Raw genomic sequence first — 15,237 nt, 5'->3', positions numbered from 1 at the left:
AAGGTCGTCGCCGACCTGGAGGCGAAGAACACGGAGGCCCGAGCTTTGGATCAAAAGGTTAAGGAGCTGATGAGTCTATTGGACGTCGAGCAAAAGGGTCGCTCGGCGGAGGCGGTTGTTCTTCGAGAGGACTTGAAGACCTTCTAGGACACGCTCGAGGCCTCCCGTCTCGCCTTTAAGGAATACTAGGACGTTGAGCCAAGCCATTTATTGTAATTAGGCAAAACTACATCCGTTGGGAACAATTTATGAAGAAGACGTGCGAACGGCTTGTCAGTGCCTTTGAGTTGGCCATCGATGCCATGTTTACCTACTTGAAAGCAAAGGGTCACCTTCCCGAAGCCACATCCATTCCGGTTTTGGACCGTGCCGAGCTCCTCACCACCATTCCTGACGAGATCTTCGATTACTTAGAGTGAGGAGTGGTATTGTAAAAAAAATTTTGATGTCTCATATGTATGCCTGCCGCTCGGCAGGGATTTATACTAGTTTATGGAGTTCCTTTTTGGTTTTTCGTATGTCCCTTGCCCTTAGTTGACTCTATAAGCCTGGGTGGATCGCCTACTCGAATCTCGTTCCCTGTCATATTCGTTATCGATTGTCCTTTGGACAATCGTTCGAGCTTCGATTTTACACACGCTCTCCTTTTGTTCCTGAGCACAAAGTTGCCATTTTACTCGGGTTTATGGTTATGAACAACATTGGGGTTTAAAGTCACCGCTCGACGGTCTTCAGCGTGGAGAATTATGGTCGCCGCTCTGACCCTGGGGTTTAACGTCGCCGCTCGACGGTCTTCAGCGCGAGGCATTTATGGTCACCGCTTCGACCCTGGGGTTTAACGTCGCCCCTCGACAGTCTTTAGCGTGGGGTATTTATGGTCGCCGCTCTGACCCTGGGGTTTAATGTCATCACTCGATGGTCTTCAGCGCGGGGTATTTATGGTCGCCACTCCGACCCTGGGGTTTAACGTCGCCGCTCGACGGTCTTCGGCTTTAAGCTTGCCGTTCAGCAGTAATTTTGATAATCTTTGCCTTTGATTCAATACTGCAATTTGAAAGGGGAGATGCCGGGCAGCTCGTGTGTTGACCACGCGAAGACATCATGGTTCTGCTGGAGGGAGTTGATTAGCTCGGCTTTCTGGTCGACTCCCAGATCAGATGCTATGAAAGTCGTTTTGGATCTAGTCCATCCAAACCAAAGAGAGAGTAGATCATGATCGTTGACCTACATTTGGAGCCTTTGATCTAGATCTAAACTGTTCTAGTTGTTGATCAAGATCTGAAACATTCTGGACCATCCATTCAGATATGATGGGATTCAAATGAGAAGCTACAGTAACGAGAAAAGGATCATCAATTTTCTACAGGGGCGAGGAGATTACTATTCCACCACGATCGCTAGCCACCGGAGCTTGATGCTTCCCATTCATTGAGGTCTAGGGCTTTTCCTACCTCGTCCATCTTCATTTTTGCATCCATTGAAGGTTTGGCTATCATCTTCACCATAGGTGAGGCGCGTGATAGAGAATGAAGAGGAAGAATAGTGATCCAGATCCGACAATTCCTTGGGATTTTCTAACTCACCGGAACCCTAACTTCACATCTTCACAACTTTGATGACCATCACTGCCATCTTCACATTTATGATCAGTCCTCAGTCATCATAGAATTTAGAGGTAGTAATTCTAAACATTTCACACCATTCTATGTTTTACAAACACAAGAAAGTTATACCATTGATATTTTATGAGATACTAGCTACCTAGATCTATAGGAGCATGTTGTATATGGTAGATCTTAAGCTAAGTCCATTTCAGCTTGATAAGAAGTAAAACAAAATTCTTTATGAGATTAAAATACTATAATTTTTGAAATCATATTTTGAAACTAATAAACATGAAAATATGATTGGAACGACACCTAGTCTAATTGTTCAAAAATTAGCTCCTCCTAGGTTAGAGCTCTAGCAGTTATACTATTATTACAAAATAACATATATGTATGCATGAACATATGAACATACTAATATACACAAGATAATAGTTATACTATTATTACAAAACCACATTGATTCAATGAAGGAAAGAAAATAATAAATAGCGGTAGTAGAACAAAATAAAATAAAATAACTCGAACATAAATCTAAACTCGAGTGAAATCGACAGTCAATGTAGGATCGAGATGTGCTCGAGAGGGAGGTGAATAGCACTCGTGGTTTTTTCACTTTTCGTAAACACATCAGAGATAAACACAACGGAATAAGAACAAGTAGGGAAAACAATGACACAAGTTGGTTGGTTTTACTTGGTTCGGAGCCTGTGATGACTCCTACTCCAAGGCCCACACTCATTGAGTATTTACTTTGGTAAATTCACTAATAAATTAGAGAATTGCAAGTACAATAATTTAAATACAATAATTAAAATTATAACGACTAATATGGGTTATGATAAGTGGACCCATTGCAGGAGAGAAAATGGGGGCAATAAGGAAGACGGAAAAAAGGTTTGACTTGGTAAGAGTGTTGCTACACGTTTTCATGTACGAAGATTAAAAGAATAAAAATTTCATGTACTTGTTTTCTAACCTAGATCTACACTAGATCTACATGTTAAGGAGTTTATACCTTTGATGTGAAGCGCTTCGTTTATCCCGCTCGTCCAAGAAGATGTCGGATCTCAAGGGTGTCAAGTGAACACCCCTCTATGTGTATTCACACGAACAATAGAGATGGAGAAAACACTTAGAGTGTGTTAGCACTCTAAAAGTGTTCGGCCAAGGAGGAGGAGAGGGAGAGAAGATAAGAGAGGAGGAAGAAGATGAAATCAATGAGCACAAAAGTTGTAACTCACACACATCTAATGGTGGTCGGCCACTTAAGAGGCTTTTAAACCTCTATGGAATATCAAGAGTTACAACTCTTGATCTCCCTCATGATGTGGCACACACATAAGCCAATCTTGATGATGTGGAACATCATCATTGGCCCACCTTATGCCAACTCACAAATGAGGTGGCATTGGTCAAGTCAAACTTGACCTTTAATCTTCCCTTCTCAAGTCAAGTCAAACTTGACCTCTTCTCTCCCATGGTTGATCAAATCTAACCATTTGATTCAAACCAATTTAATTTAATGAATCTATATTCATTGAATTAAATTGATTTAATGAATCCAAGTCTAAATTGATTCATTGAACACATGAATCAAATTGAGTCCAACTCAATTAGTCTAGTTTGGATTATTCTTAATCCAATTTGGTTCATCACATGAACCTAATCCTCTAGGTACATCAAATGAACCTATTCTCCATCTAATTGTCCTTTATGTGTGACCCTATAGATTCTTCTAACGTTGGCAATGCTCCTAAACCCATGTAGAAGCATAAGTAATGAGCGATATCTAGCAACACATCATTACTACCCAAGTTACAAGAATGTTGAGATCCAACATCACCTTGTGACTACTAATTGTGACTCTTCACAATATATGACAAGTGTCCTTCTATCCTTGACATCTTGGTTGATCAATTTGAGGCATAGACGGTGTCATCCTCTGATCAATCTAAATCTTGAACTCTAAGTAGACTCACTATATTCAAATGAGCTCAATATCTCATATTAACTCATTTGGGCATGACTATACATTTAGTGGTCTCACTCTATCAAGAATAACGATGTCACTCCCGTTATATAGGAGGGATAGATCCCATCTACATCACTCACATCCCTCCGCATAATTTGTTACATACCCAGTAATTGCCTTTATAGTCCACCAAGTTACGGGTGACGTTTGACGAAGTCAAAGTATGTAACTTCTTATGTAGGGAACCATGGTGACTTCAGATCCAAGGACTAATAGTCATACTAATAGTCACATGAGAAAGTATATGACACTCATATAACGATCCATGATACTTTCTCATGGCGGGTCATTCAGTATACATTCTCCAATACATACCCATGTGTCAACTTGATATCTCTATATCCATGACTTGTGAGATGAAGTCATCGAGTTGACCTACATGCTAGTCTCGTCGCATTAACATTGTCCCTGAATGTTAATACTTGACTAGGAATGATTAAGAGTAGTGTTCTCTATATCATCTCAATATTGATTCAACTAATCGATTGATATAGATAAGAATGCTCTACTCAAGGATGATATTATACTTAGTTATTTGGCACCAATACAAGTAAGTATAATAACCAAAACAAATGTCTTTATATACATAGGAATATGATACAATGAGTTCATACAACAATCATCATATGATTGGCTCTAGGGCTCTAACTAATAGTAAAGTCTTGGTCGGGTATAAATAACCGATCGAGTATAGAATACCGGCCGAGAGTATCACAACAAAAGATATTCCTCATATATATAGAATTTCTAGGAAATGAATTGTGTGTACCTTATCGAATATCAGTTACTTACCTTTTCTTCGAGATTCAAAAGTCCGGTGATGATTTCCTTAATATCAAGTGCAGATGTGCGACTGTTCTGTTTTCTTCAAGTCGCAGGTTGGTGAGTTGGTTGCGAAGTAAATCCCGTCTTGCGAGCTTGGCTTTGGACGTTCCTTCGTGCAGCTCAAGGAACTTTTCCCACAATTCCTTTGCTAAGTCGTAGTTGCCGATCTGGTTGACTTTTTGTGGCAGAAGAACGCTCAGCAGATGGAATTCTGCCTTGTCGTTTGCCACGTAGTCGGCCTGCTCCTTTTTCGTCTATTGGTATTTTTCTTAATCTTCTAGTGCTATAAAACCAAACTCCATTATTAATAATAAATCGAAATTGATTTTAAAAATACCTGCATTAACTTTTTCTGGCTAGCGAATTCCCCTTCGAATTTCGGCGGGTAGATGTTTGGTCCGGCCATTGATTCGATGCTTCATTCGACGATTAGTCCTCCTGAAGCATCCTGGCTCTGATACCACTTGTTGGACCACGTTGGCCGGCTAGAAGGGGGGTTGAATAGCCCTGCAAAAGTAAAAGAAAACTACCCTTCTTGAACTCTCAGAATAACACTTGCATAAAATAAATAAAAGCAATAAACTAAAAGTAGAGGCACCAGATTTGACTTGGTTACAACCGGAGAGGTTGTTAATCCAAAGAATGTGTCACACTTGTATCTCCTTCAGGCGGAGAAGCCTCTTACAGCAATGACGCACAGAAAAATAGAAGCTAAACTCTAAAGAAAGCGTACATGTGTTGGAAATGCTAATTGCTTGTGTTGATTGAGCTTCTTGGACTAAAGCTTTATTTATAGCCTTGGTCAGGGCGCCTGGAAGGGTTCCAGGCGCTTGGGAGGGAATAAAACTTTATCCCTTCTCGCATAGATCACGTTTGACCGTGATCAAATTAAAACTTCAGGTCCGGGCACCCAGAAGAGTTCCGAGCGTCCCGGATTGGTCTGGGCACCCGGAATGGCTCCGGGTGACCAGACCACAATAGTCAACAAAGTTGACTTTCAGTGATGTTCCTCTGCTCTGGTGTTGCTCACCTCGGTCCGGGTCTTTCGCTTCAGCTCCGCTCTCTTGGGTGATTTCAGCCAACCTAAATAAGGCTCACCCGAACCCAATTTCGACCTTCTCGAGCAACCTTCCGCTCCGGCTTCTTGTCCCTCGGAAATGTCGCGCGCCTCCTTCTCATCTGCCCGCGTACTCTTCTACAGCACCTCGTACCTTAGATGCACCAAGCCCGTCGACTCTCTCCCGTGCCGTCCTTCTCACTAGCTGCATCTTTTGCTCGACTCCCTGTGCTCCTAAGCTCCTGCACACTTAGACACAAGATTAAAATACCACGGGACCTAACTTAACTTGTTGATCACATCAAAACAACCTTGGGGTTCCAACAATATTACTTTTGGTTGATAGGCTCAATCTTAGCAGTCTTATAATATAACTCTTAGTATAAAAATGACCGGCCCTAAGAACAAGGCAAATTGGGAGGATTTATCAATCCACTTGATGCTAAGATATACAAAATAAACCTAAACAACCCTAATGTTGGTAGGGTAAATAGGGTTTAGTGTCGACCAATATAAGATCCTATCTAAACTGCCAGATCCCAACATAGTAGTGTAGGGGTAAGTCTTATTATATATAGTTGCTCAGTCAAAAGTATCTGACAGACCGATGGTTGAGCTCCCAACTTCCCAGCAAAAGCACTCTAAGAATACTACTGATTGGGCGCAACATCGTTTGAACTTAAAGGACAACTCATTTCTCACTATTACAATACAGCTTAGTATATAGTCTGGTCATCCTAATTGTCGGTCAAACTAAATGGACTCAGTTCCCCATCCTTGTTAGTGTTGGTGTAGCAGAGCCAACAAGAGGCGAGTGAATTGCCTTAAAAAAAACCCTTTCTCGATCCTTTGATTAGATTAGATTAGCACAATATTAATAATAAATTAATTGAATAACTAAGTAAAAGAGAGTAAGTGAATAATTTTATTTACTTTGTTACAACCTATGTGGTTGTTAATTCAATGCGTTGAAGAAAACTCCAATAGAATTCTCCTTTGTTGCAGGCGGAGAAGCCTCTTACAGAGTTGGTTACTCAAAAGAAAGACTAGTAAAGTGCACAATACTTGTTGTTCAAGTTGCTGAATTATTCTTAACTTCAGAGGTCGTTTTATAGCCCTAGAAAATTTCATCTGAAGCTGGATGGCGCCTTCAATAGGGTGGAAGGCGCCTCCAGGGTGGCAAATCAAATCGCCAAAGATAAAATTTTATCTTCGGCTAATAGCTAGGGAAGAAACCTTCAATTGGTTGGAAGACGCCATCGTACTATTCATCTTAGGCGCCTTCCGACCATGGAAGGCGTCTTTCACAAGGCAACCCAGCTGAAAAGTTGATCTCTTCACATAGTTCTTCACATAGGTGATTCTTCGGCTAACCGGAGTTGAGGTGACTCGAACCCAACTCCGACCTACTCTTCGAGTCGTCTTTCTCCCCGGCTTCTCGTCCCTCGGTCTGCCGCGCGCGTCCTTCTCGGTCACTGGTGTACTCTTCCATAGCATCTCGTCCTTCGGATGCACCGATCCCATCAACTCTCTTCCCGTGTCATCCTTCTCACTAGTTGCATCTCTCGCTCGACTTCTTGTATTCCTAAGATCTTGCAGACTTAGACACAAAGATCAAATATAATAAGACCTAACTAAACTTAGTTGACACATCAAAACTACTCTGGGATACTAGCAGTAAGTCTCCTATTACATATAACTGATCAGATAAGAGTCCGGTTGGATCACCTCCAAGAGACAACATTGTCAGGAAATCATAACAACCAGTTAGAGAATAACAACTATTCATTTAGGAATATTCTAATATCTGACATATACAAGCAAGAGAACGTTATTATGAGATAGGCTACTCAGCTTCTATCATTATTACGGAGGTTATAAAAGACTATTCATACACGTATAACGGAAGATTTCTCGGAAGAAGACTATATTACTTCGATCACCCAACATCTTCTGGTACCGAATATTCCTTGTATGACATTACTAGACTATAGTATAGTTACCGATTGGTACTCGTGAATTTACATCACATTTCAATTATATACTTAGGTTTGTACCTATAAGTACACTCCTGTATATCTACGCAAGTGTATATGTTTTAACGAAACTATACCTACATACATGTGATAGATATCATATCCTAACAGAGGAGTAGAGTATTCCATTGGGTAGATCCTAAATATACATTTGTTGTAGTGTTGTATATATGGAAATTATAAACAAGGTAGATCTTGAATATAAATGATTCCTGATTTTTTTTAATTATTGACGGAATCAGTATTCCATCGGTAAATACCGATTGTTTTTCAACGAAAACAACATTTCCATCGGTAATATCAAAATGAACTTTCTGACAGAAACTCCATTTTGATATTATTGATGGAAAGATTGTTTTCAATAGGAAAATTTGCTACGGAAAATAAATTTTCATAGTAAAATTTACCAACGGACCTAAATTCCGTCTTTAAAAACGTTTCCGATGAATCACCTTCCGACAAATAAATTTCTGTCATAATTTTGTCCCTAAACCACTTCACCGACGGAATTACAATGGAATATTCGGTTGGTAATCTCGATTTTTTTGTAGTGTTAGAAATTGAGAATGAACAATTGTTTATGAATGTTTCGAAGATGCTCATGAAAGTCATTGCTTGGGAAGAAGGAGCTAAATGTACCTTTAAACATGTAGCACACATCACTGTGTTTGAAAAAAAAAATTATTAAGGTAAGAACAAGCTATTATGACCTTGTTATCCGCTTTTTGCTAGTGTGCTCATGGCACAGTCATTGTCTGCTTTAGGGATTATGATGTAATATAGGTTGGTCTTCCATCTCTTTTGAACATCAGAGATGTAGTGTCAATGGCTAAGATGATGAAATGTTTTTCTTGAGGATGCAACAGGAAGTACCGTCTCTTAGTTATCTAAAATTATAGTTTCATGTGATTATATTGCTATAGATTATATTGATTTAAAAGCCATATAAATGGAATGACGGTTGAACAAGGTATGATAATTGTTTGAGGAGTGTGGTGCTGATAGCTTTGCTCAAGTGTGTTGCTAAGGGTTGATCATGGTATGAGAATTATTTGAATTTTGATTCTATTTTTATTTCAATTTTGGTTTATAATAGCGTTAATAGAACATTTATAGCCCCCGAATAAATATAACTGTAGCGCACAACAGATGACATCAATAATCTTAACACAAACACCTCCTTAACATCATACTTTGTACGTCGTAAATAGCCCCCGGAGCGATGATGTAGTGGAAGGGCGTCCAATTGTCACCTAGGCACCCACGGTTTGATTCTCAGATACGGGACATTTGCAGGGTTTTTTTTTCTTCAAATGGGACTCACCACCAAGGGATGCTAGGCTTCTAGGCCGTCCACCGCAAGCGCTTCCCTATTTACTCTGACAGCGGTGGAAAATTTTCGTGTGACCGGGTATTCTCTTTTTTTTTTTATGTTTGTCAATTCATTATATAAGCTAAAGAAATCAAAAAAATGAAACGGGACATAAAACAATCTCTCCCTACACCTAAGCTACCCATGGAGCTAGCTAGAAATTTTCCAATTTCCACCATAGGAGAATAAAATTTCTAACTTTAGACTTTTCCCTTCTCCCCATTGCACATACCTCAAAAGTATGCACAGACAATCTCTTCTTTATATTTAATGCATCTAAGGTCATGAATAACTTGTATTCAAAATATCCCAAATGGATTATAATTGATTGGGTAAGTCTATTATGTTGGGAGAAGTAGGTTGGTCAATTGTATTTGGTGAGCGGGGCAGATTCATTTTATGAGAGGACCAAGTGGGTTAGCTAAGCTAATTAAGCATGTCAATTAGGGTAGTAGTAGACAATGGTGTCAATCAAGCTAAGTATGCCGAACAAGCTAAATGAAATTATCGCATCGTCGTGCTAGGTGGCTCAAAAATATTAGACATGGCAAATTCGATTGACTAATTATGTCCAAGACAATTCAAGAAAGCCAATTGAGTTAGGCATATAATTAGAGGGATGGACAAATCACATCGATAGTACATATAATAAATCAAACAAGCTAGATGTGTTATGAAAATCTTTGTTGAAGTGTGCATGTCGACAAAGCTAGGTATGTTGAGAAAAAAGGTTGGACGGATGTACCATGCATAAACTTTTACATTGATTAATTAAGTCTATTTCAATCATATATATAATTGTAGCTTAATTTGTAATTTAAAAGGTACAATTAAACACCATAATTTATAAATTTGACGCTTTTGTCTTTGTTAGCATGATTAAACCTAGGTTTCAAACAAAATGGATCTCATATTATATCATTATTCAAATAAAATATCTCATCATCATCATCTTTATTATTGAAATAAATTAAATGGTTACATGACAAATTACTTTATTAAGTAAGTCAATTACACTGGTTATAATAACCCATGCATAGTAACGATAATATTGATAATATATATGATATTCAAACGTCTCCTATATATCTAATTGTTGTTATCCATCCAGAATTGAGCTTAGAGTCGGTCAACAATCTTCCGATCCACTTGGAAAGCCTTAGCGAGAACTTCATCGGATATGGAGGGTTTTGAGCCAAAAACTACATTTGCAATGGTTAAGGTACCAGGGTTTTGGCTACTTAGAGCAGCGATTGCAGTAGCTCTTGTATGGCCACGGTTGAATTGGAAGTGGACAAGGCCTTGAGGGAACACAAACACATCGCCCTTCTTCAGAATCTTGGTGAAAAGGCGATTGGTTTGGCCGATGTTGGATGTCACAAAGCCAACATAGAGCTCTCCTTCTAGCACGGTGAGGATCTCAGTGGCGCGAGGGTGAGTGTGGGGTGGGTTGAGTCCGCGAGGGGCGAAGTCGATGCGAGCCATGGAGATGCCGAGTGTGTTGAGCCCAAGAATTGTATTCACATTGACTGCACGGACGTTGGAGCCTAGCTTGTTTATGGTGTTGCCGGGCTTGTCGAGGCCATAGGTGAAGAAGTCTTCGGCTTTCACGTCATCCATGCTCTTGCAAACGAATCCATTGACAAACACTGTAAATCAAGGAACCAATGAATAAATAAGATGCATGTAATTAGACAAGCCGCTCTAAATTAAATCAACCAAGCTAAGCTAAGCTAAGGGAGAAGAAGTTATGTATATAAACCTTTGGAGCTGTTATCGGCGACACAAAAGTCTTGAAGTGGACTAGGATCAGATGCCCATACTACACGAGAGGTAGCCAATTGCAAAGCAAGGAGAGCAGCAATAACCATAAGAATTTTAGCCATCATCTTAGCTAATTAATTTGTTTAGGAGATTAATGTATAAAAGAGTAGAAACGACGGTTGGTTGCTAGCTGCAATGAATGATATGCGAATAGGTTAGAGGAAAGGGATATATATATAGACTACCAGACTAGAAGGTTTGAACTAATCTTTCCTTACTTTGACTTTGACTTATTATAAATGTATAATTCAAATATGAGCATTAATGGGAACGTGGATTAGTTAAGTACAAGCCAATATAATCAATTAATTAATACGATGATAAACGCATTAATTATATAGTGTTGCCCATTCTAATTTGCTTCTATGTTGGCCAAGTAAATTAATATAAAGGACGTAGAGGATCACTAAGTCAATTAGCTTTAATTAATTGTGCATGTCTTGTATTTGGTAGGTAGCACCATATGATATGGTCAAATTCTCAGGCGAAAATTAAACTTTTAATTGGTCAAGTAATAAGATAAGACCAAGTAGTTAATTACTCTGATGATTAAGGAGCAGGTGAAGACTGAGCATGTCATGCGCTTTTAGTTTACCATTTCATGATCTCTCTTCTCACGCACGCTACCAAATGAAAGCAGAGCAGAGCAGAGCAGGGCAGGGCGAAGAATGTTTCAACTTTCAAGCCTACTTCTTTTCTATATAAACCTATTAATGCATGCATAGCAATACCAATATACCATTGCTCAGCTCAGTGATACAATTAATCAAAGACATGGCTATGAAACTGCTCCTCGTCGCACTCCTCGCCTTGGCTTTCGCTCTTGCTGTATTGGCTTCAGATCCTAGTCCCCTTCAGGACTTCTGCGTCGCAGATGATAGCTCCAAAGGTGCATATAGCTTTACTCCTCCTCCCCCGCCAACAAGCAAACTAAGCGCTTTCATTTCCATTTTCCAGTACGCATGCATGCATGCATATGTTTACCAATCGGACCTTACCTTTTTGCAGTGTTCGTCAACGGCGCCGTATGCAAGAACATGAACGACGTCACAGCCGACGACTTCTACACTTCTGGCCTCGACAAGCCCGGCAACACCGTCAACAATGTCCGCTCCAACGTCACCGCCGTCAACCTGAATAAGATCCCCGGGCTGAACACCCTCGGCATCTCCTTGGCTCGCATAGACTTCGCGCCTAATGGGCTCAACCCTCCCCACACCCACCCTCGCGCCACTGAGATCCTCGTCGTGCTAGAAGGAGAGCTCTACGTCGGCTTTGTGACGTCCAACATCGGCCAAACCAACCGCCTCTTCACTAAGAATTTGAAGAAGGGTGACGTCTTTGTGTTCCCCCAAGGCCTCATCCACTTCCAACTCAACACGGGCAAATACAATGCCGTTGCGCTCGCCGGTCTCAGCAGTCAAAACCCGGGCGTCATTACCATTGCCAAGGCTGTGTTCGGCTCGACGCCGCCCATTTCCGATGATGTGCTCGCCAAGGCTTTTCAGGTGGACAAACGCCTCGTTGACCGGCTCCAAGCTCAACAATGGACGGACAACAACAATTAGCAACTTTCACTTTCTCAACCAACCCTCACTCACTCGCTTAATTAATTAATTAATTAATTGCCAATAAATCATCTGCATGAAGTATTGTTGTTGTTACTCTACGTTGATATTCTGTTGCTTTACTATTTTTGGATTCCAAATCAATAAAAGAAGCTAAGGGAAAAATGGAAAAATAAAGAATCATTATTGATACGGTACGTATTTTATGGGATTGATAAGATGATGTGACTTAAAGTCAGGTCAACGTGGCCGGTCAACAGTTCAGCTGACGAAGAGGTCAAGAGGGTCAAAGTCAGGCCAACATGACCGGTCAACAGTCCGGTTGACGAGGAGGTCAAGAGGGTCAGAAGTCAGGCCAACGTGACTGGTCAACAGTCTAGCTGACAAGGAGGTCAAGAAGGTCAGATGTCAGGCCAACGTGGCCGGTCAATAGCCCAGCTGACGAGGAGATCAAGAGAGTCAGAAGTGGCTTAGCCCTGATAGTAAGTAGTAAAGGGGTTCATGGGCCACATATAGCTATAGATGAAGAATACCGACAGGTCTGCTTACAGACCCAGCGTGTGGGTCGGAACGCTCATGCCCTAGACGAAAGCAAACAGATGCAGGTCGGGAATCAGACCCAGCGTGCAGGTCGGAACGCTCATGCCTTGGATGAAAGCAAACATAAGCGGGTCGGGAATCAAACCCAGCGTGCAGGTCAGAACGCTCATGCCTTGGATGAAAGCAAACAGATGCGGGTCGGCGGATAGCCCCAACGTGCGGGTCGGCGGACAGACCCAGCGTGCGGGTCGGAACGCTCATGCCTTGGATGAAAGCAAACAGATACGGGTCGGGAATCAGCCCCAGCGTGCAGATCGGGACACTCATAACATGGATAAGGATAACAGCGGACAAATGCAGGTCGGGGAACCGACCCAGCGTGCAGGTCGGGACGCTTATACCATGGATAATAGTGGACAGATGCAGGTCGGGGAACCGACCCAGCGTGCAGGTCAGGACGTTCATACCATGGATAACAGCGGACAGATGCGGGTCGGGAATTAGGCCCAGCGTGCAGGTCGGGATGTACATGCTTCGAATGACGTAGACGAAGGTGGGTCAGGAGACCAGACACTACATGAAAAATAGAACTGTAAGGAATCGTAACCACCTGTCAGAGAACAATCATCACATGTCTGGGAATATTCTAACGGGGGGAGGCTCATACCCTTCTTGGTTCCTCCGCCAGCCTATAAGAGAAAGCCACGTGTCGACCACCACCAGACAGAGTCTGACATCTGACATTCCCTGACATTCACCAGGTTCCAGAAGCCTCAGTTGCAGTATAAAAAGAGATGCTTTGTCCCTTATGCAGGTACGCTCACTCGTCATTTTCATACCAGTCTTTTACTTTTCGTGCTTTCTCTGTGATTTCTGGGGAAAAAGTACCTGACTTGAGTCCCTTATGCTGTGCTTTCTCTGTGATTTTCATACCTGTCATTTGCAATTTTGTTGCTTTACTATTTTTGGATTCCAAATCAATAAAAGAAGCTAAGCGAAAAATAAAGAATCAATATTTATCTTTGAATGTTAACCGTGCTAATGCCCCTCTGGACTTGACTTCATCATTCCTGCAGCTAATGTCTCTCTAACAAATGATATCCCAAGCTATGAAAATTTCTCTGTTTATGGAAGTCTCCCCTGAACTCCTACTATCCTAGGATGTGAGAATCTCCTTGCCCATGGAAGTCTCCCCTAGACTCTTACTATCTCAAGCTATAAGAACCTCCCAGCATGTGGAAATCTCCTCTGAGCCTCAATTATGGCTGCAAGAACCTCTCTGTTATTGGAGATCTCCCGTGGATCTTAACTATCCTAGGCTATGAGAGCCTCCTTGCCTTTAGATATATCCCCTGGACTTCAATTATCCCAGGTTGCCAGAGCCTTCCTACCTTTGAATATCTCCCCTGACCTCAACTATCCTAGGTTACGAGAGTCTCCCTGCTTTTGAAGATATTCCTTGTACCTCAACTATCCTAGGCTGCGAGTGTTGGAGTGTATACTAAAAGCCTAGCTTTTGCAAACATTTATTTTTGAAATAAAACAATCACATTGGTCAATATCTACATTTATTTGTTAAATGTAATTATTCAATTAATTTATATAAGTAGATAACATGGTGTGTGGTGTCACACACAGAAGATCATGTTGTCGGTTCTTTATAAATTATAAACAGTTGCTCACGAGTAAGATGGAAATGAATAAACCATCGGAATAGTCGTAGTGTAATTAAGTATTAGTTTATCTTGATTAATAAATTACACTGGTACACTCTAAGTGTATTGAGTAGGACCATTTTAGGTAAGTTATTTTTGTACTGACTTAATAAAAGAACTAGACCTTAGTTATTATGGAAGTGTGTGCTCTTAATCCTAATATAATAATAAGCACATATATTTAATATTTATTTCTTTGACTTATCAAAGATATTCCTAGGCTACCACTGAATATAAAAGAACTAGACGTTTGAATATCTCCCCTGACCTCCACTATCCTAGGCTACGAGAGTCTCCCTGCCTTTGAAGATATTCCTTGTACCTCAACTATCCTAGGTTGCGAGAGCGTCCCTACCTTTGGAGATTGATCCTGTCCGAGTGCTGAGTCGATGGACGTTGGGGACATGACACTCCTGTTGATTGATCGAAGAGTCCAAAGACGTAGATCCCTTGCCGTTGTGGACCTGCAAACACAGTGCCGAGATGGGGAGGGGTCCCCCGATGATGGCCCTCCGACGCTCAAGTCAAACCTCCGACAGAAAGAAAGAAAGAAGTAGAGCAGAAGCTAGAACTGTAGCAACAGTAGAGATGTGTGCATACCTCCATCGGCATCTGGGGGTCCTTATATAACGCTCCACAGAGGCGCGTGCACGCTCCC

General features: G+C 41.1%; 2 protein-coding genes across 2 annotated transcripts; one reads left to right on the top strand and one right to left on the bottom strand.

Annotated features, from left to right (window-relative positions):
• Nucleotides 1-9,886: 9,886 nt before the first annotated feature.
• On the bottom strand, nucleotides 9,887-10,896 carry LOC122021228 (putative germin-like protein 2-3). Its single transcript, XM_042579321.1, has 2 exons — nucleotides 10,695-10,896; nucleotides 9,887-10,581 (listed from the first exon to the last, which is right to left on the bottom strand). The coding sequence occupies exons 1-2, from the start codon at nucleotides 10,819-10,821 to the stop codon at nucleotides 10,052-10,054; spliced, it is 657 nt and encodes a 218-aa protein (XP_042435255.1). The 5' UTR covers nucleotides 10,822-10,896; the 3' UTR covers nucleotides 9,887-10,051.
• Nucleotides 10,897-11,390: 494 nt separating this feature from the next.
• Nucleotides 11,391-12,516, top strand: LOC122020615 (putative germin-like protein 2-1). Its single transcript, XM_042578618.1, has 2 exons — nucleotides 11,391-11,645; nucleotides 11,765-12,516. Exons 1-2 carry the CDS (start codon nucleotides 11,474-11,476, stop codon nucleotides 12,322-12,324), a joined length of 732 nt encoding a protein of 243 aa, XP_042434552.1. The 5' UTR covers nucleotides 11,391-11,473; the 3' UTR covers nucleotides 12,325-12,516.
• The last annotated feature ends 2,721 nt before the right edge of the window (nucleotides 12,517-15,237 follow it).

The sequence above is a fragment of the Zingiber officinale genome, chromosome 9A (assembly GCF_018446385.1).
Source record: "Zingiber officinale cultivar Zhangliang chromosome 9A, Zo_v1.1, whole genome shotgun sequence".
NCBI classification, from domain to species: domain Eukaryota; kingdom Viridiplantae; phylum Streptophyta; class Magnoliopsida; order Zingiberales; family Zingiberaceae; genus Zingiber; species Zingiber officinale.
Note: the sequence above shows the minus strand (reverse complement) of the source record. Positions and strands in the feature narration are given on the sequence as shown.